The sequence below is a fragment of the Solanum lycopersicum genome, chromosome 1 (assembly GCF_036512215.1).
Source record: "Solanum lycopersicum chromosome 1, SLM_r2.1".
Lineage (NCBI taxonomy): Eukaryota > Viridiplantae > Streptophyta > Magnoliopsida > Solanales > Solanaceae > Solanum > Solanum lycopersicum.
Window position 1 is genome coordinate 88,043,261 of NC_090800.1, and position 25,265 is coordinate 88,068,525.

The window sequence follows — 25,265 nt, forward strand, 5'->3', positions numbered from 1 at the left end:
TCACCCCTTTGGAGTTATATGATTGTTTGGTTTTCCTTGGTTGCTTCTATTAGCATTTATGGATATCCATTTTACATTAATTCTCAATTCCAACCTTGGATGTATGACTGTGACATGGGGCTTCATCAGTTATATATTTAAGTTGTGGAATTAAATATTCATGTTTGTATTCACATGTGATTTATATCAGAACTTTTTAAAATTACAATTCTCTTTTGAATGTTTAATCATAAATTTGAGTCGTGAAATTAAACGCTTATATTTGTATTAGGATAAATTATTTATATCATAACTTTTAAAGTTATAAATTTTTTGAACACTACGTGAATATGAAATGCTTGATACACTGAATTATCATTTATTTTATTTTTTTCTTCTAGTAAATACTTTTGACTATGATAATAACAAAAGTTTCATAAGAACTCTGGTTATTAAATAAAATCAATGGAGTAATTTTAATGAAAACTTACTTTAATAAGAATTGACAAATATTTGGATTTTTTTAATTGGAGGGGGAGGTGAAAGGGAAAGAAAATGACTTTTGAAGCATTATTGGACCTATCTGTTCAAGGTATGATAATGCTCAATCCTACAAAAGAATGAGATTACATCTAATGATTTGAATTATGGATTCTTCATTAAGTTTAATCTCACAACTGTAAAATAAAAATTACTATTTATTCTCCTTTAATTTATTTTAAATACGTAGAAATTTACTTTCAAAATTGAATTTATCGTGTAGAGATTTAAAAATTTACATCTCTTAACTTTTTTCAAAACACCTCTCCATCTTATCCATTTGTTTCTTTATGACTCAAACTAAGAAACTTCGATGAAAACATAAAGAGGTGTTTGCCATTCAAGTAATTCCTTGTCAATTATCACATTTCAAACATCTCAAATACCAAATAAACTATTACTAAGGTCTTTGCTTTTGCTCAATAGGTGTTTGAATTTAAATCTCGTGTATTATGACTTATCAAGTTTCGAAAACGAACCTAGATTAATTTTAGAGAAATATCACTTTCGCTTATAATTTTTTTTTCATTTTCCAAGCAAAATATATGTGCAAATACAACTATTTTCAACCCAATTTTAGTATTTTTTGTTCTTTTAAAGTTTCAATTAAACCTTTGGGTATAATAAGGGATAAAAGACAAATATATTCCAAACTATTGTAAATAGTATGCAATTGCCTCTCGTCATATTTTAGGGACATTAGTGTCTCTATCGTTAAAAATCTAGAGCATATATATTCTTTATGTTAGCGGACATACACGTGTCATAATTTTATTCACCGACAACATTGAATGGATGGATAAGATAGCGTCACGTGTCCTGTTTAGTCTTATATTAGACTGAAGGGTATATATATTCTAGTTTTTAGACGGTAGGAGCACAATATCTCTAAAGTATGACTGTATATAGTTTACGATAGTTCGATGATATATTTATCATTTTTTAATGAGAAATAAGAAAAAGAATAAATTGATTGGGTGATTGGAACCACCATTAGTGGGTGTGAAAGCAGCATAATATCTCTCTTATGAGAGATAACGTTCGAAGAAAAAGGGTCATCTTATACTCATTACACTTGTCAGAGAAGACTGTCACTCTCTAAAACACACTCTCTCTCTCTCTCTTCACACTTCTCGCATTTTAGAAAGAACCAAACGACGAAACCAGAAGAAATTATTCAAAAATTAACTCGTCTGCGTTTGATCTGACTCTTCAACTGACTTTTTCTATTCAATTTCTACAATTTGAATATGCATTTTGTGGTGTAAATTGATTGAAAATCTCTATTTGCTGGAATCGTTGAAGAAGAAATGCTTCGATACTGCTTTGTATTCATCGAGGTTAGTTTTTGTTATTACAATATATGGTTTTTGCTCTTAGACGATCGTTTCGTAACGGACGCGGATTTATACTTAATTTTCTTTCCGTTACTTGTAATTCGTCGGATTATGCGTTGAAAATCTTGTGTAATTTCACGTTTTATCATCACTGTGTGTATGAAGGAGTTGATCTAGTGTAAACTGCAATCTATTGGAGAGAAATTAGTCGTGAAGATGGAAGTTTGAAATCTATGTTCATATTCTTAAGCAATATATCAAATAAGAAAGGTTCATATTTTGAGCAGCTCAGTTTGTCATGGTGAGTTAATGAATAGTGGTCAGAGAGGTTCCGCATTGATTAGGAAGGGTTAAGTATGTTACGAGAGAGCTGTTTTTGCTAAAATAATTGGGCAATTGCGGTCACTTATGCTAAAATGCTTTCTTCACTCTCATTTCATCTAATAAAGGACTATTCATATTGGATATAGATCTGTTTATTTTACTTTCGGCCGAAGTATATCTGGTTATATAGTGAATACCTGGACTTGAATTAAATGGAAAAAATAATGATAACCACATGACTTAGTTTGGCTTTGAGGTGTAGTGATTGATTGATATATAGTTCTTTTATAATAAAATGAGAAGTACTTGTGTTTCTGCTGATGTTTGACTTCCATATTTGCATTGTCTTCTCAATCGAATTTCTATGCAAAACAGAAATTTGTTATTTATCAGGAATATTTGATCGTATTTTGCCCTTTCTCTTAGGTACTAACCTGTTGAATCTTTGCCTAAGTCCCTAGCTGTGAAACGTATGTGTTGACTTCATGAGAACTTAGTCAGATGGTTCATTGGACATGGTGTGTACTCGGTTTTTCGGTTTTTCTTTGTCAACAATTGACTGGGCTATAGCTAAACCTGCCCTTTGCCTAAAGATGTGGTGCCACAAGATATTCAATTTGAGTGTACCTTCTCCTTGGGGCATGTTGACAATCTTGTGCCTGAGAACTATCTGGTGTAGGAGTAATCTATCGAGCTAAATGCTTGGTTGAGTACTCTGTCGCGCCTAGTAGAATAAACTTCCTTGTACTTATGTGTTTACAAGTGCCATTGAGGTGTGGCCGAAGAAACTGGTTCGTTTCTTGATGTTTGAACTTATAGAACCTGGCATACAGCGATAAGAACCATAAGCACTCTATATTTAAGACTAACATAATGAGGTTCTTTGACTCTTTCATTCAGCACCCTGATTGATGGTTCATTCCGACCCCCCCACTCCCAAGTAAATCTGGAATATAAATGCCATGCAGTAAATGTGGCATTTATTGGCTGGTTTTGTACATTTCCCTTTTATCTGGTCTTCTCAATTTGGTTAATGCTCAATGAATCAATATTTTTATTACTGTGTTTCGCTTCCTATTTGCAGCATTTTTGTTTATCTCATACCAACTATCTGATTTTGCTTAATTATAGTCAGAATTTCTCTTCAACTATACTGAGTTAAGGACCTTGTCATCAAACTAGATAGACAGGAACATCCACGGAATGGAGGGCTGCACCAGAAGGAATTATGCAGAGAGGTGCAGAGATTAGTGTCTGTGACTTCTGCAAGGTTCATTTATGGCGTCCACTGGCCTTGGCCACGGAGGAGCAGGCAGTTCTAGAAGTGCGAATGGATTCAAGAGTTCATCTAGTTCAGTTGACTGGTTGGGAAGAGAGATGTTTGAGATGAGGTTGAGAGACAGGGCGGACCATGATGATGATGGGGTGAGCTTCTAAATTTTCACTATACCAATTAGTCAATGTTGCATAGTTAACCTTATCACTTGTGGTCTTAGTTACAGCAATTACTAGTTTTTCTGATAAGCTGAACATACCATGTTACGTGTTTCCTGGAGTTCGTTGCTAATGCTTCAGTATCCACTCTAGGGTCCTTCGATAGACATATTGGTCCTATGTAATTCAAATCCGCTGGCTTAAATACCCCGCCCCTTCTTGGACATAGACAGGATTTGAATTTCTTACTTAAATCAGTTCATATCAACCTCTATGTTGTATTCATTCAAATGAACTTGATAACGAGTCATATGAAAGTTGAAAACCTTGACTTAGTGTTGAATCCTTGCAAATCCATATCTCTCCCACCCTATGAACCTATCAACGAAGATATATTACAAAGATTTTTCCTGTTCGATGCCATAGAAGCATGATTAGTTATTAACATGGTAACTGTAAGTACACACATCTTAATGATAATTATGGCCTTAAGTTAATATTCCTAAGGAGTTCTCTATTGTTATCACTGTATGACTTATTCATTCTATAACTGAATTTTTCTTGCTTTCTTCCCTTCATTGTTAGATTCAACAAGTAAATTTGCTTCTTTTTTGTTTTTGCTTATAGTGCTCTGGTATACATATATGTTAAATTTGTGTCTCTCAAGAATACTTCTCCCGCTCAGCTTATTGGAGCCTTACAGCTTCGATGATCATTTATCTGAAAACATCATTCTTCCTATCTTTTGGTGTAATATCATGCAGGACAGTGAACCAGATATAATTGATGGTGTGGGTGCAGAAACAGGGCATGTTATTAGAACCAGTATTGGTGGTCGAAATGGTCAACCTAAGCAGGTTCTAATTAGTTATGAGAAGTATTACTTATCATGTGTTTGGGATGAAAAATGACTATTTTTATTTGGATTCACAGAATGTAAGTTACATAGCAGAACATGTGGTTGGAACTGGTTCTTTTGGTGTGGTTTTCCAAGTAAGAACTGCTATAATTTCTGCTATCTTTGTATCTTTAAGTATGTAGATATATGAGCGTGTGTGTCAATTATTATTGGATTATCTACTTCTGTTTTTCTTTACAGTGTTCTATATTATTGTGATATAAATTTTCTATTGTCACAGGCGAAATGTAGAGAGACTGGAGAGATTGTGGCAATTAAGAAGGTTCTTCAAGATAAACGTTACAAGAACAGAGAACTGCAGATTATGCAAATGTTGGATCATCCTAATATTGTTGCTCTTAAACACTCTTTCTTCTCAACTACAGACAAGGAGGAAGTATACCTCAACCTTGTCCTTGAATTTGTTCCAGAATCTGTCAATCGTATTGCGAGACAATACAGCAGAATGAACCAGAGGATGCCATTGATATATGTCAAACTCTATACCTATCAGGCATGTGGCATTTTCTGGTGGTTTTAAACTTTTAATTATACTCTAGCTTAAAATATCTTGAATTATTCTATTAGAAAATACCATTATTTACTTGCAGAAGTTTCAAACTTTTAATGCTGGACCAGTTATTGATTTGAGGCCATGTAATGTCTCACTTACAACAGGTTTTTCCGTTGTTTGTCTCAGATATGCAGAGCACTGGCTTATATTCATAACTGTATTGGCATCTGTCACCGTGATATTAAGCCTCAGAATTTGCTGGTTAGGTGTTTCTTTTATGATAGTGAATTTCTGCTCTTTTGACTATATACTTTGTTAATTTTTACTTTTTCTTGTTCTGGACCTCATTCTTTGGTTATTCTTTCTGGATAAAAGGTCCTCTAATCGTATTAGATGAGTTGGTGTGTTTTTCTTTTCTTTTCTGGATGAGTATGATAAGCTGAACACTTTTTGTGCACGTGCTAATTTGTAGCTTAATAATCTAGCTGGATCAACTGTACCTTTTTGTTTGCATAATAGACTTTGATATGTTTCTGTATTGTATATTTTAAGGTTAACTGAGTGAAAAAAATTCCATACTTTATCTCATAGAAAACGCGATTCTTCATTAAAAACTCTCACACAGAAAGCAATAAAGAATCACAGATTGTCCTATTTAATGAAGAGTTAAACTCTACAGCAAAAAGTAGGAAATGAATTGAAAAGAGGAACATCTGACCGTTTTGTATAAATGCTTACAAATTGTATATTTAGGGTCTTATGATGTGTGTATAATGATATGTTATTCCCGGTAAAATACTCCAATTTTGGATAAACTCTTAAGGTCATTACGAGTGAAGTGGTAAAGGGCATTGAAAAGTTCTTTAACATGCTATTATTTGTTAGACAAGCCACTGAGTAGACTCTAGAGTCCAAGTAACTTAGTATCTAGCAGATAAGAAGACAAATCTTTTTAAGTTGAACTGTCTAAGAGGATATCATTTACACCTTTTAGAAAGAGAGATGCAATACTATAATCTTATGGCAGAATCCATGATGATATCAGCTTATTTTTGGGAAGTGTTATGGCACTGCTATATTGATGGTGTCTTCTGATTATCACCGTGATTTTTTCTCACTAAACTGAATTACTGTTTAATACTTAGGTAAATCCACACACACATCAGCTGAAGCTTTGTGATTTTGGAAGTGCAAAAGTTTTGGTAATTTTTCTCTGCAAAGACCACTTTGAATTTAAGAATTGCACTTGCTACAGTTTTCCAACCGAATTCTTTAACCACTGTTTAGGTGAAAGGTGAACCCAATGTGTCATATATCTGTTCGAGATATTATCGTGCCCCTGAACTCATATTTGGTGCCACCGAATACACAACAGCTATTGATATTTGGTCTACAGGTTGTGTGATGGCTGAGTTACTTCTTGGACAGGTAAGTTCCTGTCTTACTATTTTTGTGCTATTCTTAATCATATGTTGTATTCTTTATTCTAATACTTCTAACAATTCTGTTTAACAGCCATTGTTTCCTGGAGAGAGTGGGGTTGATCAATTAGTAGAGATTATAAAGGTGAATTTTAGAAAATTTTCTATTATTGATATTATCTTCTCAAAAGATACTTTGCTGATTTTCTTACCTTTACAATTCAGTTGGACCTTTGTTGCCTCAGTAAACAAGAGAAAATGTCTCCTTTCGGGAACATCCAATTGTAAAAAAAAATTAGACTTAAACATTATGGCTTAAAAGTTCAAACAGTATGATCATAGACAAATTATCTATGTGATGTTAATACCTAATGTTATATGAAAAATATTCAACTTTCTTAGTTCAATGGGCAACAAATCAGAGAAAGCAAAAATATTAGATCCTGCATTTGTTGAAGTTTGTGCAACTTGCACTCGTTCGTTTTGACCTATATTGGATATCTTTTGTTCTATTTGTACCAATTAAAATATATTTTGTTCGATACTAGATATCTCTCCTTGAGTCAATGAAGTTTCTCTCATCCACTTTTTTTACTTTTGAAAGGCCCAACCAGTTTTAGGGGTTCTTGTTGATGAACACATTAATTCATGTCTCTGGTGCTGTCATACACTTTAAAGTGTTTTTATGCTCCACCCGGAAGAGAATTGGAGTGGGGTGGTGGGGGGTTGAGTCCTCTTTGTATATACCTTGAGACTAAGTTTTTGAGGACTTTTGGTTGTAATGTATCTATACATGTTGACAGAAAAAGATGGATTGTTATCTGTCAGCCTACTTTTGTCAGTATTTGCTATGGACCATCTTCCTCAATAATAAGTCAACTTTCCTATTCTACTTCAAATTTTATGCAGGTTTTGGGGACACCTACTAGAGAGGAGATAAAATGTATGAATCCAAACTACACTGAGTTTAAATTTCCACAGATAAAGCCACACCCATGGCATAAGGTATGCTGTGTAACGTAAAGCTGAAATTCAATATATAAATGTTGATTATTGGTGCTCATTAAATCATGCTTATGTGCTCTTCGTCATTCCATCACTTCGACTTTTTGATGAAAATGGGTTATGATCGTAGCTTTTATTTTATTCTTCCCTGTACTGAAAGTCAGATTTAGGTAACTAGAAAATACTGGCTACTTGATTTGATTCATTTTTTCCTGACATCAGTTATGAAGGATGACATTAGAAGTACAGATGTTAATTACTTTAAGTTGGTAAAGGACAGGTTTGGAAGTTGCTTCTTTCTGCTTTACAACTTAAAAGTTCAAAGGTGGATAAAGTACTTGCGCCCAAAAAAAGGAGCAAGATATATTAAAAACATAAGTATGGGTGGAAGTGTATGTCTAAATAAATCTGATAACTTAATTTCCCTTTAGGTTGTATTTGCCTCATTTTATTGCTTTATTGAATCTGGGCTGATGATCTATAGGCAAGAGTCGGTGGTATAAAATTCTTCAAGCGTGCCCCTCTCTCTTGCTGACTACGATAGTAAATGACATTTAGAAATTTCTAAAAGCTAGTGGAGAACTGGCTCTTTGGAGAAAAAAAGTAGGACTGGTGGGTGACTTTTTTACTCACCCCCTTCCATGGTGTGGAAAGATGGGACCCTGGAAATCAGGAATTAAGAATGAGAGCAGTCTCTGTCAAAAATCGGAGCCTGTTGGCAAAAGATAAACATCTTGCGCTTGGATCCAGAATATATGATAGGGTGGTGGTATATTGGTGCTCCTCCCTAATATGATGCTTGAAAATCATAGTATACCATCTAAGACATTAACATTCTTCCCAGTGGTTCACATGTGTCTGATGGTAAGACATTGTAAGATCCAAATTATACAGAACAAAATGTGAGTAGAAATTTAAGTCTGGACAAACAGAGAAGAATACCAAATTGGAAATATTCTTAGAAGAGTTTTACAATGAGCCTTAATTTCATCATGTCTTACATATATAAATACTTCTATTCGAGGCTGTTTGAGATGCTTTCAAGCCTGGAAGAGCCTTTGTGCCTCAGAATGTACACCGTGTCATATTGGTTAAAAAAAGTATAAACACCATGTCATTGCCAGCTGTAGTACTTGAGTTAAGAAGCATTTCGTGTGATGCACCTAGAAACTTTTGCTATCAACTAGTCCAGTGAATGGGATCATTCTCATTTATTTTCTTTTATGCCATATATTCTGATAAATTGTGCTTTTTTCCTGATTGTTTTCCGTCATATACAGAGAGTTCATATTTCTCAGTCGTCGTTTCCCTTCCGTAAGTTATTTCCTTTATACAAGTCTAACTATATCTCATGATGCATCTTGCAGGTTTTTCAGAAGCGATTGCCTCCAGAAGCAGTTGACCTGATTTGTCGATTTTTCCAGTATTCACCTTATTTGAGATGCACTGCTGTAAGTCTACATTCATTCTAAATTAATTCAATCTCATCGTCTTAAGGTTTGGCTGTAGTTGCCTATTGATTTCTGCTTTGATCGTGCAGTTAGAGGCCTGTATTCATCCATTCTTTGATGAATTGAGGGATCCTAATACTCGTCTTCCCAATGGTCGTCCTCTTCCACCACTTTACAATTTCAAGCCCCAAGGTAACGTACACCAATAATGTTTTTTCTTTTTTTTTAAATTAAAGGATTAGTAATGTTGTATTATTCAGCATTTGCGAATGCTGGCCACCATCAGAAACAAGTTACAAAGCAAGTAGACTCTAGCTTTACAAAGCTCCTAGAAATTCTACTAACTCCTGTATTTCCTCTATACAGTTTTGTTTACACCAAAAAAATAAAAGCCTTCAAACAATTTCGTTTCACATCGTGGACTGATCTGATTTTGTCTTCAAAACACCTTCCATTTCTCTCCCTCCAGACCGACCACCTCATTATAAGCATATTATGTGGGTGATTTATTACATTAGATACGACTGGTTTCAGACTGAGGCTTTGAACTGAATAAACCTGATCTCAACTGCCACCACATAAGAGAAAGAAAAGAGATGAAAGAGAAGAGGGGCTACCTGAATAGGGCTGAATTGTACATATATGCCTTCAACTAATTTATTTAGCTGTAGTTGTTAATTATGATGATGTTCTCTAATTATGAAGGAAGTTTAACCACAACTTTGTTTATCAAAAAAAGAAAAAAAAACAGAAGCATAACTCGATACCACATGGGCAGATCATATGTTGGTTGGTTGAGCTGTTTCTGCTCCAGCATGGTTCTTAGTTCTGAGTTAATAATCATAGTCTCAGATAAAAAGATTTAAGTTGTTTAGACAAAGAAAATCTCAAAACAAAGGAAAAATTAGAATAGGAGAAGAAGAAACACTAGATGATTTGTTTGTCGATACTAGATAGATGACCCTAATGGAACCTAGTGAATGTCTAAGTAGATAATCCCACAACCTTGCGATATCTAGACAACAAGCTCCTCATAGCATGTGATGGTATTAGTTATTAGTATTGTGATATGACACCATTGATATGTTTTGATATTAATATTTCACATATAGCATTTTCATAATAATAGACTAATTAACTATTGGTATATTTTTTCAATTTTTGACTGATATGAAACATTTTTATTTTTTTGTCATATTAGTGTTGTATTTTAATCTTTGCCTGATCATGTGACTGTTCAGTGTCTATGTTTGATTGAACCACAATCAAGTAGATTTAGAGTTTTATCGAAAAAGTGTGAAGAAACAGATGAAAAATGGAAGTCTCTAGTCCCTACTAATATACCTTCAATCTCCAAAATGATACCTGGTTATTTTCTTCAACTCAATTGGTGTTTATTTTTGAATTTCATATTTGCTACTAGTGATTAAGCCATATAGCATTCAACATTTGCCACTTGTGTGGCAATATCTTAGAAATGTCTGAATATTCAATTTCTCAATTTGTTGACCCTAAATTTTTCTCTAGCTCTTTTGATGTATGTATCCTCATTATTGTGGTATGCACCTTTGTAGAGCTCACTGGAATTCCTACTGTAACTCTCCAGCGCCTTGTTCCAGAACATGCTCGAAGGCAGAATTTATTCATGGCTTTGCGACCCTAGTGACTATTTTGTGTTCTGCCACTGTCCCTAAGTACAATATGATACAAGTGTTTGCACCTCATCTGTGAGTGCTTGCTAAATGTGGCTGTAGATCAAGTTCACAACGATGTTAGACTTGCCGTTCCACATACGTGAGAGAGCATCTTGTAATTTTTTCCAATAGCTGGTATGAATACCGTGCATATATGTCAAAGCACATTTTGTATACTTGCGAAAACACAGTGAGATTTAGGTTTGGATGACGAAAAGCTGAGGGTTTATATATATAATCATTTCAGTTTTTCTTTAATTCATGGGCATTAATAGCTGATTTTCAGATAAAAAAGAATAATACTAGCTATGTGTCTTTGGTATTTCCTTGCATGTGTTGTTCAGTGAAACATGATCACATACGCCCATGTTATTTACTGGAATCGAAAGAGCTGATCTCCGCAAATTGGATTAATGTTGGTTTTGATAATGGCATCTTCAATTGACTATTGGTATTACATTTTGAAGAGCTAATCTTATGTGGCCAAGAGTAACGGGCTTCAAAGGTCTTATACCATGAGCATGGATGTATATACCTTTTTGCTCTTGAGTCGTGACATGTGAAGTTGTAGGTACTCTTGGCATTGTCAATTGTCTGTTCAGTTGCTTCAATATCTTTATCGGCTTATCCACATTGTGGTTTCTTCATACTCCTTGCTTATAGTCGTTAATTGGTTGGCACCTCTTTGGACTTTGTTAGATCCCTATAAGAATAGAGCTCACAGATTCACTTTTGTACTTATTATCTTTTGTACTATTTGCATTCTTGATGCTATAAGAAAGCAAGAAGACGTTTGACGCTGGGATAGCAATTTCTTTTCATTGTTTTGTGAGAGTTCGATAATTCGATCCCCTTCCCCTATTCTTAATTTTTTGTTAAAAAATAATAATCAAAACATAGATTTATAGGGGGCATTTGCACTTTTTGTTTCTATTTTGTGTCGTCTTCAAAGCATCTCAAGGCAAATAATCTTTTCACATGTATAAATATACTAGATACGGATCCCGTGTCAGCATGGACCCAATATATATTACACTTTTCGCTAATTATTGTGGTTTATAATATTTTTACGTAATTTTCACATAATATATATTACTTACTTTGTGTTGATTTATGTGATACAAATGAAATTTCAAAAGTTAAGTCAATTAATTTTTTTATAATTTTTTTTATATTTAAATTATTAATTATTGTGAGTTATAATATTTTATGTGTTTTGTATGATATTTTTCTCTCTTTATCTCAATTTATGTGGTATAGACGAAATTTTGAGAGAATAACAAAATATTTTTATATATTTTCAAATATTTTGAAGCTATAGTTATTATGATTTATGATATTTTTTTACATAATTTTTAATATATTATATAATGATAGAAGATAATTTTTTTTTAAAGAGAAACTTTAAGTTAACAAACTACCGCCAGCTACAAGCAAGCATGTTGACGAAGTGTTTGTTGCCTGTAGTACGGGATCCCTGTGAGCAAGGGTCCAATTTATATTATTTTTATTTTAATTTATGTCACACAAATGAAACGTGAAAAGTTGTTCAAAATTTTATATAATTTTTTAAAAATATTTCAAGTTATTAATTATTGTGATTTATAATTTTTTTAAGCGATTTTGAAGTAATATATACTATTTCGTTTTCCCAATTTATGCGACATAGATAAAAAAAATATATTGTTTTTATGTCTTTTAAATATTTTAAAGTGTTAATTTTTGTAATTTGTAGTGCCTTTTATTAATTTTTAAATAATTTTTTGTTATTTCTCATGTCCCAATTTATGTGGTATTGATATAATATTGAGAGTCAACCAATTTTTGTTAGTCTTTTAAAATTTTAAGTTTTTAATTGTTATAATTTATAATACTTTTTACGTCATTGTCAAATAATATATGTCATTTCCTCTAACCCATTTTATGAGTCACTCATATATTTTTTGAGAATATTTTTTTTTTTGACTTTTAAATATTTTAACTTATTAATTATTGTGATTTAAAGTATTATTATTGTAAGTTTCAAATATATAGCCGGATAAAAAAGAAAAGTAAGAAAGAATTAAAAGGAAGAAAGTACAGAATTAATGGTCAAATTAATGTGACACAAATGAAATTCTTTTATCCTAATTATGTGGTACAATAGAATTTAGAGAGTATTATTTTTATATAATTTTTCAATTTTTGAATTCAATAATTATAATAATTTATAATACTATTTATATGAAATCTAAATAATAAATATTATTTTTCTATTCTAATTTATATGACATTAATAAAATTTTGAGTATATAAAGAAGGGAAAATTGTATGTAATAGCAAACTAATAACCTAAATTAAATGGAATAGCTAGGGTTTGATTTAATTGTTCTCCATAGCAAACATTAGCTAAAATTTGTCAGCGTCTCTCCCCCAAAAATCTCGCTTGCCACTCTCCATTCTCGCTCGCCTCTCGCTTTATACACAGAAGTGTATAATTCTGTTTCTGTTTTGTATAAAGCGAGAGAAAATTGTATATACACATGCAAAAATGTATATCTTCGTGTTATAACTTAATTATACAATTTACAAACATTTTACTTCAAATATTGCAGAGAAAAAGGCCAGCGAATTATACAATTGCGAATTATACAATTGCGGTGAAATACAATTTTCTCTAGCTTTATACAACAGAAGTGTATATATTGTGTTTCTATTTTTGTATAAAGGGAGAAAAACATATATCTTCTTGCTATACACTTATAATTATGCAATATAAATACATTTTAATTTGATTCAACTGTATGCAATACAAATTATACAATTGCAGCGAAATAGGCCAGCGAATTATACAATTGTATATGTATAGCAAATTATACAGTTTTATGTTTGCTATGAACCGCAATTATGCAGAGTTTGTAATAGCATACAAATATAAATTTTTTGTTTGCTATATGTGAAAGTTGCCCTATAAAGAATCATATAATCATTTAAATTTTAGCCTTATTAATGTAATGAAATATTAAATTTTATTAGTTAATTTTATCTGCATGATCTCAAACACAATAATAAAGAAAGCCTAAAATAATTACAAATGAATTCTAAATATTACTGATGGGAACATTAGCATTTTTATGCCTTTTAGTAATGAAAAAGGCTCAAATTTCACTATATTTACCAATAGATAGCAATGGTTTTGTTGTAAAAAGATACAAAAGAAGGGACAAATAAACTTTAAAAATACTGCATTATCAACAAAAGGACACAAAAGGAATTAGAGAAAACAAAACATTAAACGCACAACTCTTAAAACAAACTGTATAAACAATCACAGCAGAGTAAAAGCAGATTAGGGAGTAACTTACCAAATTACCCTTGTCTACGAAGCAACCATGTTGACGAACAACTGCTTCCTAGACTCTTTTATATATTAGTAATTATTTTTCATGTAGTAATATTCTACGAGTGTCCCGCAGGCCTCACCGTAAAAAGACGTTGAACTTCTTCGAGTATAAATTCGATCGATAAAAATTACAATTAAAAATGAAATGTAAATTGTGCAATTAAATTTGACAAATTAATAGAATTTAGATAAATCAAAATAAAATTAGTTAAAATTGATGATATCAATCAAAATTACATAAATTGAAATGAATTTAAAAAGAAGATCATAATTCTATCTATGAAAATTTGAACATTCAAAAAGAAATAAAATGAAACAAGATTGTCAAACGTTTACCAAAAAACAATTAACTAAAGTTTTCTCAAAGATTTGCGTTAAAGTCATTTGATTCGCCGTCACTTAACGGAAAAGGGCTAATTAGTGCTAAAACCCCAACAGAAATATTAAAAAGTAATTAGTCTCTCTCTTTGTTAAAACATCACTAAAACCTAAAACACTCTGTCTTCTTCATCGCATAGCTATTGTTCTTCAACTTTTTTTTTGGTTTTGAGAAGTGAAAGGAAGGAGGTGAATTGGTAAAGAAAAAATGGCATGTATGTCACTCAATATAGGAGCTGCTTCTGCTTTGAAGTTTGTAAGCAATTCCCAAAATCATCCAGTAAAGCTGTTCTCGGCTAAAGAACAACGTTGTTCCAACTTCAGTTCCAGCAATTGGGGTTGTTTCAGTCTTCGAGTTCGTCGGAGTTCTTGCCTTCGTTTTGATACACAAAAATCTTTCGCCGTTTTCAACAGCCTTCCAGTGGATAATAGCAACCCCAGTAAGAACTACAGCACCCATTTTGTCTTTCTATGTGTTTGTAAGAATCGGAAAAACTGAGAAATTCGGTGTTTTGATTGCTTCCCCTCAGTTTTTGTCATTTGGTTGGCTAAAAAATGTCTTGGGAATTTTGCCTATTCGAATGTGATTCTATTACCTCTCACTGAAGGGATATGTTAATACCTGCTTCTTTTATTAGATATTGATTTTCACTTCCCCTTAAGAGTAGAGAATGAATTTTGAGTTGTTATTCAATAGCTTGGAATTGCCTTGTAATGCCGGAAGACCCTTTCTTTTCGTCTTTTTCAATACTAAGTATTGTCTTTTGGTGTTTATATTTATCTGGCACATACAGATACAGTAGCTGTTGCTCTGCGATAGATATTGTACAAGTTCCTTAGCATTATTTATTGATTCCTTTCTAATTGTTATTATAGAGGAAAGTGTGGTTGTCTTGGTAATTGGAGGAGGTGGGAGAGAGCATGCGCTTTGTCATGCTTTGAGGCGATCCCCTTCTTGTGACGCTATTTTCTGTGCACCGGGTAATGCTGGAATTTCCAGCTCAGGTGATGCGACTTGTATATCAGACCTTGATGTTTTAGATAGTTCAGCTGTGATTGCTTTCTGTCGTAAATGGGGAGTTGGACTGGTTGTGGTTGGACCAGAGGCTCCGCTTGTTGCAGGCCTTGCTAATGACCTTGTCAAGGAAGGAATTCCTACCTTTGGCCCCTCATCAGAAGCAGCTGCTTTAGAAGGTTCTAAGAACTTCATGAAGAGCTTATGTGATAAATATGGAATTCCAACTGCAAAGGTCTGTGCGTACTTCTAGTTCCATCTATATTTACTTGTTTTTCTTGTTTTGGTTCACTTCATATCTTGACTTTATCTATGGTGGAATATCTGCAGTATCAAGCATTTACAGACCCATCCGCTGCAAAAGAGTACATCAAACAGGAAGGTGCCCCAATTGTTGTTAAAGCGGATGGATTGGCTGCTGGTAAAGGAGTGATTGTTGCCATGACATTAGAGCAAGCATATGAGGCTGTTGATTCTATGCTTGTAGACAATGTTTTTGGTTCTGCTGGCTCTCGAGTCATTGTAGAGGAATATTTGGAAGGAGAGGAAGCATCATTTTTTGCTCTAGTAGATGGTGAGCATGCCATACCTCTGGAATCTGCTCAAGACCACAAACGAGTTGGAGATGGAGATACAGGACCAAATACTGGTGGGATGGGGGCATATTCTCCAGCTCCTGTCTTGACAAAGGAACTGCAATCAATGGTCATGGAGTCTATCATTTTCCCTACAGTGAAGGGAATGGCCGAAGAAGGCTGCAAGTTTGTTGGGGTTCTGTATGCTGGGCTCATGATCGAGAAGAAATCTGGTTTGCCGAAGTTAATTGAGTACAATGTACGCTTTGGAGATCCAGAATGTCAGGTTAGTTGGATTTGACTTGCCAGGTGCAATCAAACTTTTTATGTTCTAATTGCAATTTGTGTTAGTACCATTGATCCTAGTTTCATATTACACATAGGAAAGCATCAGACTTTTTGGTTCTTCACTTTGGTATATGTTGAATTTGTTATGTGAAACATACTGCTTTTCTATTACATGATTTGGCATTTGCTATGCTTAGTTGCGCGGACTCTTCACTTTTGATGCCGCACCCGTCTCGGATTCTTCAAAAATACACTACTTTTGGCGAATCTGACACGCACCCATTGGCGTTTTTGGAGAGTCCGAGCAACATAGTTGCTATGTGCACAAGGTTTTAGTCTTTCAGAAGCAATAGAAAGCTAGGTGCTTTCCAAAGTAACATGTACTCTTTTTTTTTCCTTTTTTTGTGAAAGAGATTTATTACCATCATGTCCTACGTGTGAAGAATATTGTTAAATTGGTTCAAGATCATTTTTGTTCCAAGAGGTGGATAACTAGAGTTGTTATTACTAAGTAAGCGGGTGCTCTCACTTCAGTTATGAACTTAGAAATATCTGATCTGTTATACATACTCAACAGTCTTTTGGTTTTGGGATTCTTATCTTGGATGACAAGTTACAATTGTCACATTAGAACACCACTCCTTGAGTGTAGCTTCATGCCTTCATAACATTTTATCGGAGTGTGGAAGCTATTATACTTCCTCAATCCATAACTTTTTCCAAGACAGTATTAAATTATAGATTTAGCTTGCTATGGACCCTCTATTTCCTATTTAGTTGCATCTGCGGTGCAATTTGAGTAGTTGAATAGGCATTCAAGTGAACATTTGGTTGAGCCTTTTTTGGGCAATTACTATCCCAAAGAGTGGGTAACATTTTTGTAAAATGTATACTACGATGGAAATCAATTACTGTATAGTGAGATAGGTGATTCCGAATTTACAGATGACTTTGTGTTTAACTTAGGTTTGCATACTTTCTTTGTTAAAGCAACAGTAATTAAGTTAGTTCATCCTATATGTTTGTCCTGTGCGTTGTGTATTTGGGAAGGCAGAATTGTAGGGAAGGGCTATGTTCATCACAGAAAGAGTAGAAGTTTGATGCTTGTCAATACTATTTGGTTATAGTTGGCAAATTTTTCTGGATACTTTTTTTTCTGTAGGTTTTACATGGTACTTGATGAAACATGTAATGGATACAGGAGTGGGATATAATTGTGCTCAGTGTAATTACTATATCTCATAAAACAGTTTTGAAGTCTTTTTCTTATCCTTTGCAGGTATTGATGGTCCGGTTAGAGTCTGATTTGGTCGAAATTTTGCTGGCAGCTTGCCATGGGAAGCTACATGGGATGTCTTTGGACTGGTCCCCTGGATCAGCCATGGTGGTTGTAATGGCAAGTAATGGCTATCCTGGCAACTACCAGAAAGGAACAATCATCCATAAGCTTGAGGAAGCAGAGCAAGTTGCTCCTTCAGTCAAAGTATTCCATGCTGGAACTGCTTTTGATGCAGATGGAAATTTCATTGCTACTGGGGGACGTGTTCTTGGAGTCACAGCAAAAGGAAAGGATCTTGAAGAGGCTCGGGATAGAGCTTATCAAGCCGTTGAACAAATTAATTGGGCCTGTGGTTTTTATAGACGGGATATTGGTTGGAGAGCACTGCCTCAAAAACAATATTCTTAAGGTGAGCTCCTACAATCATCCGTTCCATTGGGACTGCAGCACGACATGGCTATCAGCTTTGGCATGATGTTTACGAAGAGACTGAAGCATGGCATGGCTCTTTGAGAAACCACGTAACACTAGGTGTGAGGAAAAGGTCCAGGAATAGATAGAAAGTCTTGAATTGACTGTAGAACTTTCTAACAAGGTGATTGATTCTATATTGCCTAATGAAAGCTGTTGTATCGTTATTTTTTTCTTCTTGTTCCCCCTGCAGTTTAAATGAAATACTCTGATTAGGAGCATCCTATATGTTGTATCTTATCCATATCTTCAACAAAAGCAATTTGTTGTGTGAAAATACATTAGAGTAGTGGCCTAAGTTCGTTCTCTCCTTGCCTTTGAAGTTACATTTTGTAAGTTCTTGGCAATGTGACAATGTATGTCTAATGGTATTTAGTAATTTTAACTACGCAAGTTGCTTATTCGAGAAAAAAAAATACCATTTTATTTGACCCGACAAAATATTCCTAACCAATTATTTAACATTATTATTTCCTTAAATATAGAACTTGATCACAGAAGAAACTGATTAGGAGGAAATCGAGGAATCAATATCTTGTTAGAGTGTTAGTTATATAGTCCTTAATATATGGGGAAGTATAATTGATTATTAAATACTTTATTAATTCAATTTTTATTTTTATTTTTTGAAAAAATTACTGTTTGAGGCAATAAAATGGGTATTGGTATATTAAGAGAAAAGTTTGTGATTACCGGCCTATATAAGTCCATTGGGCCTGAGGAGCGGGCCCAATATTAAATGAACCAATCAGAAGCTTTAATTTCAATCACAAACGTGCAAAGCCAAAAAGATGATTCTAGAACCGTCCACGTGTACTCACCTAACCCTCACCCTCCTCCTTATCTTCTCTTCTTCTACACTTTGCTTTCAACTCCTCTTTCTCCTAACTCGCCTTTTCCTCTAATCCCCAAATTCTCAATTCTTCTTTCTCTTTAGGGTTATTTGGGGTTTGCTATGGCGTCTTCAACTGCTCAAATTCATGCTCTTGGAGCTACATATTTCGCTAATTCATCTTCTTCCACTAGAAAACCTTTAAAGTCTGTGTTTTTGGGCCAGAAACTGAACAATAGAACCCTAGCTTTTGGATTGAAGCAGAAGAAGAGCCGGGGGAATAACGGTGGTTATGCACCGATGCGTGTGGTGGCGGAGAAGGTGGTGGGAATTGACTTGGGGACTACTAATTCTGCTGTGGCTGCTATGGAAGGAGGGAAGCCTACCATAGTGACGAATGCTGAAGGACAGAGGACAACTCCTTCAGTGGTCGCTTATACTAAGAGTGGGGATAGGCTTGTTGGTCAAATTGCTAAGCGTCAGGCTGTGGTGAACCCGGAGAATACCTTCTTTTCAGTGAAGAGATTCATTGGAAGGAAGATGAATGAGGTGGATGAGGAGTCGAAGCAGGTGTCCTACAATGTCATCAGAGATGAGAATGGAAATGTCAAGCTTGATTGCCCTGCCATTGGCAAATCATTCGCTGCTGAAGAAATTTCAGCTCAGGTATTAGCAATCTTGTATTCTGCTTCATAAACACGCTTAAGATTTGTCTTGCATGTCTAGACTAGTATTAATTGTATGCTTAGAATGAGATTGCAGCTGGTGTTTCTGAACATTCTGACAAAGAAACTGTGGTCCTTGAGCAAGTCTGGACATCTAGGGTGCTTTTGGTATGGAATAGGTAGAAGAGTTGATAGCAGATGATATTGCAGGGTGTAGGAAAAAGTATTAGGATAGCGCTCAACATAAGGCAACAATATCTAAATATTGATTACCTCGAAATATCTAAGTATTGATTGAAGTAAGAGATATGTAATAGGAGTCGGGGATTGTAAAAGAACATTATTTTTCCTATGAGACAACATAGTCCACAGTTTAATGTAACATTCACTTCAAGTCCAGGAAAATATTCCTCCATATGCCGGAAGGAGGAGGTGTACATTTTTTTAGACAGTCTTTTACTCCACGGCAAGAACACCGGCAGTGTAACTAACTGTCTTTGCAATTTGAGATCTTGAAGTTCATTAATTTATATGCCTTTTGCTGTAGTTAGTGTGAACAATATGATTTTGCTGTTCAATAAAGCATTAGTTATGTGACACTATTGCAAAGTTGATTAGAAAAGAGGGCATATAGAGACTTGAGCATACTGCCTGATACTTATTTCTTGGATTTTTATTTTTTGGTTCCATAGTCAAGTGAGCTGACCTGAGTTTGCTTCCATGGTTCTGTTGACTTACTAATGATTTTATTTTCTGGTTTAGGTCCTGAGGAAGTTGGTGGATGATGCATCCAAATTTTTGAATGACAAGGTTTCCAAGGCTGTTGTCACGGTTCCTGCATACTTCAATGATTCTCAGAGGACAGCAACTAAGGATGCAGGTCGCATTGCTGGATTAGAAGTTCTTCGGATAATTAATGAACCCACTGCTGCCTCCTTGGCTTATGGTTTTGAAAAGAAAAGTAACGAAACAATTTTGGTTTTTGATCTTGGAGGTGGTACTTTTGATGTATCAGGTAATAATTGCACTATGGTTCCCTCCTGGGTGTTAGCTCTGTTGTGTCTTGAGACCGTTCCCTGCTTTTCGTGCGTGGCTATGTTGTTGCGACCAGTTTGGTGTTTTTCATACTTTGAGTTTCCAACAATCATGCTGTACGTTCAGCCATAATTCATTGGAGAAGGGGATAGGTTAAAAACAAGTTTGTAGGGGTACTTTATAGAAACTAAAATTAAAGGTTTGAGCTAGTAGCTGCTCTTTACTGCTGGTTATCCCATAACTTTTTGAGCTTGAGCTGTGGTTGAAAGATTCTTAGGAATGGGCTTATAGCTGGTAACTCTTAACTGTTGTTTCTTATATTATACGACCTCTGTGCTGGGTTTTTGCTACTGTAGCTTTCCTATATAGTGTGGGGAATTCTACTATAGGATGTCTTTTAACATCATGACTTAATGACTTGACTTTATCCATGTCTCTGTGAACTCATGCTTGTGGCAATTGTAACAAATTTTTTTCTTGCAGTTCTTGAGGTTGGTGACGGTGTCTTTGAGGTGTTGTCAACTTCTGGTGACACCCATCTTGGTGGTGATGATTTTGACAAGGTTTATTTTCTGTCCCCTAAACGAAAATGTATTTGTCACTTGATTGAGCAATTTACCTCTAAATCACTAGTACCTGCTCGAAGTAATTTTGAAGTATTCCACTCATGCAGAGGATTGTTGATTGGCTTGCTGCAAGTTTCAAAAGAGATGAAGGTATTGATCTTCTAAAGGACAAACAAGCTCTTCAACGTCTGACTGAGACTGCTGAGAAAGCTAAGATGGAACTGTCATCGCTGACCCAGACTAACATCAGGTATTTATGACGTTTTCAAGCTTTATTTTTCTTCTTTGCCCTTTGGGGGTGTAGTCCGTTGATTTTGAAATTACATTTTCTGTTGTAGTTTACCATTCATTACGGCTACTGCTGATGGTCCTAAACACATTGAGACCACTATCACACGTGGGAAATTTGAAGAACTATGCTCAGATCTGCTTGACAGGTAACAGCAATATAACACACTTCCTTTTATAGCTTATAAACTTTAATGGTTAAGTTGCTGGCTTTTACAAGATTAGAGGATTTGATGTCAGCTTTTTTGCGCTTGTTCTGCAATTAGGCTTAAAACTCCTGTTCAGAATTCCTTGAGAGATGCCAAGCTCTCCTTCAGCGATATTGATGAGGTCATCCTTGTTGGTGGTTCTACACGTATCCCAGCTGTTCAGGAACTTGTTAAGAAATTGACTGGAAAGGACCCCAATGTTACAGTTAATCCCGATGAAGTCGTTGCTCTTGGTGCTGCAGTGCAGGTAAGACCTTTGTTTGTTCCTGGTTCTTGTATTCTGGTCTTGATTAGTGTATGTTGGTGCACATTTCAATTTCTTCATTATTCTAGGCTGGAGTTTTGGCCGGAGATGTCAGCGATATTGTCCTTTTAGATGTCACACCATTGTCCATTGGTTTGGAAACACTTGGTGGTGTGATGACAAAGATCATTCCAAGAAATACAACATTGCCTACCTCCAAATCAGAAGTGTTCTCTACCGCTGCTGATGGTCAGACAAGTGTAGAAATTAATGTCCTCCAAGGAGAGCGAGAATTTGTTAGGGACAACAAATCTTTAGGTAGCTTCCGGCTTGATGGAATTCCTCCTGCCCCAAGAGGGGTTCCACAAATTGAAGTGAAATTTGACATTGATGCCAATGGTATTCTTTCCGTGACTGCTATTGACAAGGGTACTGGGAAGAAGCAAGACATCACCATTACAGGTGCCAGCACATTGCCTGGTGATGAGGTATGATTTTGACTTCCAATTCTACTAGGGACTGTCTCCTTTAACAATTCTAGCTTGGTCAACAAGTTTTGTGTTTATAAGTTGCTGGAATTTGCCTTTTTAAAAAAATTTCCTTCTATTATTGGCTTTTATTGCCGTTGGTTGTATATGGAGCAATATGTTTTGCGTGTCATTCCATTTTAGCTCCCCTTGCTGCTCATATGTGATGGGATTTCTGGTTGCATGGAAACAGGTCGAGAGAATGGTTAAAGAAGCTGAAAGATTTGCCCAGGAAGACAAAGAGAAGAGAGACGCCATAGACACAAAGAACCAGGCCGATTCTGTTGTCTACCAGACAGAGAAGCAGTTGAAGGAACTTGGAGACAAAGTACCAGGGCCAGTGAAAGAAAAGGTTGAGGCTAAACTTGGAGAGCTTAAAGAAGCAATCTCAGGAGGGTCAACTCAGACCATGAAGGATGCTATGGCTGCCCTTAACCAAGAAGTAATGCAGCTTGGTCAGTCACTCTACAACCAGCCTGGTGCTGCACCAGGTGCTGGTCCAGCACCTGGCGGTGCTGATGGACCTTCAGAATCATCATCTGGGAAGGGACCTGATGGAAATGACGTAATTGATGCTGATTTCACCGACAGCAAGTGAGCATAGAAGAGCAATTTTGAGGCTATATTTAATTTTCAGCTTTTATACTCTTGCTTAGGTTGTGTATAAGGGATTTAACTTTGTGCACAATTACGATTTTGGGGGACAATTTCTGGTGGAATGGGGTACGCTAAAAAGATAATTCATACAGGGGAACTAGAGGTTAGAAGTGTTGAGGTAGGTGGAGTTATTCTTGATTGCAAAATGAAACAGTGTCTGTCTGTCTACCCATGAATATTTTTAGAAAAATGTTAGTGGTTCAAACCTTAAGGTTAGAGAAACTGACCTTTCTGGTTCTCTCACCCTACTTTTCCACAATTCTATAGGTAGTCCTTGTGTTCTTGGATTACTTGCTGTTATTGGAGTGAATGAATTTGTACTTATTTCTCAGTACCTATTTTATCTTTTCAATCTCACACCTGATGTTGATGCTATCATTAATGGACAAATCCTAGCAGAAGAATTCCGGCCTTGCAAGTACAAAATGATGTTCCATCAGAATATCAGTATTTTTTTTATTATACAAAGCCCATGGTAAAATTCAAAAGACGAATGTACATCCCTTCTAATATGATATGATAAAGATAAATGATATAATGAAATATAATTATTTACTGTACAATAACGTGTACCAAATAGGTTGGGGCGTGTGTGTGTGTGTGATGATCTCTTAAAGAGTTTTTATGTATCCGCTGAACCAGCCATATTTGAGAAGCGAGGGCTTAATGGAATGGGACTGGGAGAAAGACTACTGGTTCTTCTTTCCACAGAATAACCTCCTGGAGAAGCACAACCATTTCCATTTCCTATTTCTATAGAGTAACTGCATGGCGATATACTTCCATTTCTCCTTTCATAGTCATCAAAATGCATACATTTTATACAACATCCACCACCACGGCTGTGCCTATAAGAGGGTGACTGATAGTAATGTTGGTTAGGATCCATGTGATACCTTAACCCTTCCGCTCGGCCAACCGACCTAACAGAAAACAACCTGTCTGGCCCTTTGATTGGATCACCAGGACCATGACTATGTTTGTTTAAATGATAACCATTGTAGTGTTGTTGTTGTCTATGGTTGTAATAGTGATGTTGTTGTTGCAAGTTTTGATGTAACCCATGCTGCTGCTGGTTACTGACATTGTAAAAGCTAGGGGAACTCTGCACTTTGTGCAATTGACTTCTATTTTGAAAAATACTTTGCAGCAGTGACTCATGATTAACACCATCAGTAGTGCAACTGTCAGGAGATCTTGGTGAAGAACAAGCAGAGGAAAACCCAAAAGAGGCTTGACTTATGCTTAGAGCTGGTTGTGGTGGTTGCTGTATCCTAATCCCTGCTTCCCTTGCACGTACTATACCATTAATCGCATCGATGTATCGTTGTTCTAAAGGTTCTGGTGGCGTTGTGTGGTGATCCACCACAACAGGCTTTGCTGGGAACAGAAATGCACGTAGTCTCGGGATCCCTGCACTCTCACAACGATCATATTCATCCAACATATGGCGTAGATCCTCCTCTGTTTTAACCGAGATCAATGCATCAAGCTCCTCGTGTACTAGTTGATATTTCAGAACCATATCACCTTCAATTTGAGGAGTTAGCTTCTTCATCAATTCTGCATCAAGGTGAAACATCGTCTTTTCAATTCCCCACACACACACATATATATATATATTCATATAAAATCGTACTGTTCAATGCATAAAACATATTTTTACCTGAAAGTTTAATGTCTCGAGGAACGGAGATAACACGTGTCTCGCCACCGACATACTTGAGGTGGCCATCAGCTGGTTGAGGAAGAATTTTTCCTCCCTGGCTACAAAGAAATTTAATCCTACTCTTAGGGGAGGTTGGGCTGGACCCTAGTGGTGAACCACATAAAACAGGTTCCTCCACTATTGGCATTATTATAAAAACAAATGCTAAAAACCCAACAATAGAAAATAAAAAATTAATATACACAAAGGGAAGAATTTAGAATAATTTAAGAATATAACTATGTTTCAAGAATTGAGATAAACAAAGACAAGAACATTCATGTATTTGAATATTTATAATAATACGTATAAATTTTATTTATTTATTTTTTGCCACAGATTTGATTGTCTGGTTCTAACAATAGTGAGAATAGCAGGAAAAAAAGAAGGGACTTTCTGGTATATAGGCTATTAATTTGTGAATTTTTTTATGGTATTTCGTATTATTCTGAGGATTCTTTCATTTTGATTCGATTTTTGAGGGGGATAAAAATGGATTTTTAAATGTTTCCTTGTATTCAGGAAATTAAAGGTTGATAATTTAATTGA

At 35.2% G+C, this 25,265-nt stretch overlaps 4 protein-coding genes across 7 annotated transcripts; 3 read left to right on the forward strand and 1 right to left on the reverse strand.

Moving 5' to 3' along the window:
- The first annotated feature begins 1,502 nt into the window (after positions 1–1,502).
- On the forward strand, positions 1,503–10,855 carry LOC101265073 (shaggy-related protein kinase kappa). Of its 4 annotated transcripts, XM_010316161.4 has the most exons (14): positions 1,518–1,859; positions 2,607–2,698; positions 3,363–3,605; positions 4,379–4,471; positions 4,548–4,607; positions 4,754–5,026; positions 5,213–5,287; positions 6,172–6,228; positions 6,314–6,454; positions 6,542–6,592; positions 7,357–7,452; positions 8,820–8,903; positions 8,993–9,095; positions 10,478–10,855. In XM_010316161.4, the coding sequence occupies exons 3-14, from the start codon at positions 3,459–3,461 to the stop codon at positions 10,564–10,566; spliced, it is 1,269 nt and encodes a 422-aa protein (XP_010314463.1). In that variant the 5' UTR covers positions 1,518–1,859; positions 2,607–2,698; positions 3,363–3,458; the 3' UTR covers positions 10,567–10,855. The 4 variants fall into 4 exon arrangements, with proteins under 4 accessions (XP_004230443.1, XP_010314463.1, XP_010314460.1 ...); XM_004230395.5 differs by lacking the exon at positions 2,607–2,698 and having other exon boundaries at positions 1,503–1,859; XM_010316158.4 differs by lacking the exon at positions 2,607–2,698 and having other exon boundaries at positions 3,312–3,605.
- Positions 10,856–14,323: 3,468 nt separating this feature from the next.
- On the forward strand, positions 14,324–18,262 carry LOC101265372 (phosphoribosylamine--glycine ligase). The gene is made up of 4 exons (XM_004230396.5): positions 14,324–14,797; positions 15,234–15,607; positions 15,703–16,233; positions 17,515–18,262. The coding sequence occupies exons 1-4, from the start codon at positions 14,566–14,568 to the stop codon at positions 17,920–17,922; spliced, it is 1,545 nt and encodes a 514-aa protein (XP_004230444.1). The 5' UTR covers positions 14,324–14,565; the 3' UTR covers positions 17,923–18,262.
- A 488-nt stretch (positions 18,263–18,750) lies between these two features.
- Positions 18,751–23,342, forward strand: LOC101265681 (stromal 70 kDa heat shock-related protein, chloroplastic). Its single transcript, XM_004230397.5, has 8 exons — positions 18,751–19,483; positions 20,245–20,497; positions 21,001–21,080; positions 21,191–21,333; positions 21,422–21,520; positions 21,638–21,827; positions 21,914–22,312; positions 22,545–23,342. Exons 1-8 carry the CDS (start codon positions 18,941–18,943, stop codon positions 22,947–22,949), a joined length of 2,112 nt encoding a protein of 703 aa, XP_004230445.1. The 5' UTR covers positions 18,751–18,940; the 3' UTR covers positions 22,950–23,342.
- Positions 23,343–23,439: 97 nt separating this feature from the next.
- On the reverse strand, positions 23,440–25,166 carry LOC101265966 (RAF-like serine/threonine-protein kinase PRAF). Its single transcript, XM_004230398.5, has 2 exons — positions 24,675–25,166; positions 23,440–24,571 (listed from the first exon to the last, which is right to left on the reverse strand). Exons 1-2 carry the CDS (start codon positions 24,862–24,864, stop codon positions 23,631–23,633), a joined length of 1,131 nt encoding a protein of 376 aa, XP_004230446.1. The 5' UTR covers positions 24,865–25,166; the 3' UTR covers positions 23,440–23,630.
- Between the last annotated feature and the right edge of the window lie 99 nt (positions 25,167–25,265).

What these genes read in the sequence shown, in the direction of transcription:
- LOC101265073 (XM_004230395.5), top strand. Translation starts at nt 3,459, where the DNA reads ATGGCGTCCACTGGCCTTGGCCACGGAGGAGCAGGCAGTTCTAGAAGT. An exon ending in CTGAGTTACTTCTTGGACAG is followed by an intron (nt 6,455 to 6,541) that starts GTAAGTTCCTGT and finishes TCTGTTTAACAG; the next exon opens with CCATTGTTTCCTGGAGAGAG. An exon ending in TTACAATTTCAAGCCCCAAG is followed by an intron (nt 9,096 to 10,477) that starts GTAACGTACACC and finishes GCACCTTTGTAG; the next exon opens with AGCTCACTGGAATTCCTACT.
- LOC101265372 (XM_004230396.5), top strand. Translation starts at nt 14,566, where the DNA reads ATGGCATGTATGTCACTCAATATAGGAGCTGCTTCTGCTTTGAAGTTT. An exon ending in AGTGGATAATAGCAACCCCA is followed by an intron (nt 14,798 to 15,233) that starts GTAAGAACTACA and finishes TTGTTATTATAG; the next exon opens with AGGAAAGTGTGGTTGTCTTG. An exon ending in ATGGAATTCCAACTGCAAAG is followed by an intron (nt 15,608 to 15,702) that starts GTCTGTGCGTAC and finishes GAATATCTGCAG; the next exon opens with TATCAAGCATTTACAGACCC.
- LOC101265681 (XM_004230397.5), top strand. Translation starts at nt 18,941, where the DNA reads ATGGCGTCTTCAACTGCTCAAATTCATGCTCTTGGAGCTACATATTTC. An exon ending in CTGACCCAGACTAACATCAG is followed by an intron (nt 21,334 to 21,421) that starts GTATTTATGACG and finishes TTTCTGTTGTAG; the next exon opens with TTTACCATTCATTACGGCTA. An exon ending in TGCTCAGATCTGCTTGACAG is followed by an intron (nt 21,521 to 21,637) that starts GTAACAGCAATA and finishes TTCTGCAATTAG; the next exon opens with GCTTAAAACTCCTGTTCAGA.
- LOC101265966 (XM_004230398.5), bottom strand. Translation starts at nt 24,864, where the DNA reads ATGCCAATAGTGGAGGAACCTGTTTTATGTGGTTCACCACTAGGGTCC. An exon ending in TCGAGACATTAAACTTTCAG is followed by an intron (nt 24,572 to 24,674) that starts GTAAAAATATGT and finishes ACCTTGATGCAG; the next exon opens with AATTGATGAAGAAGCTAACT.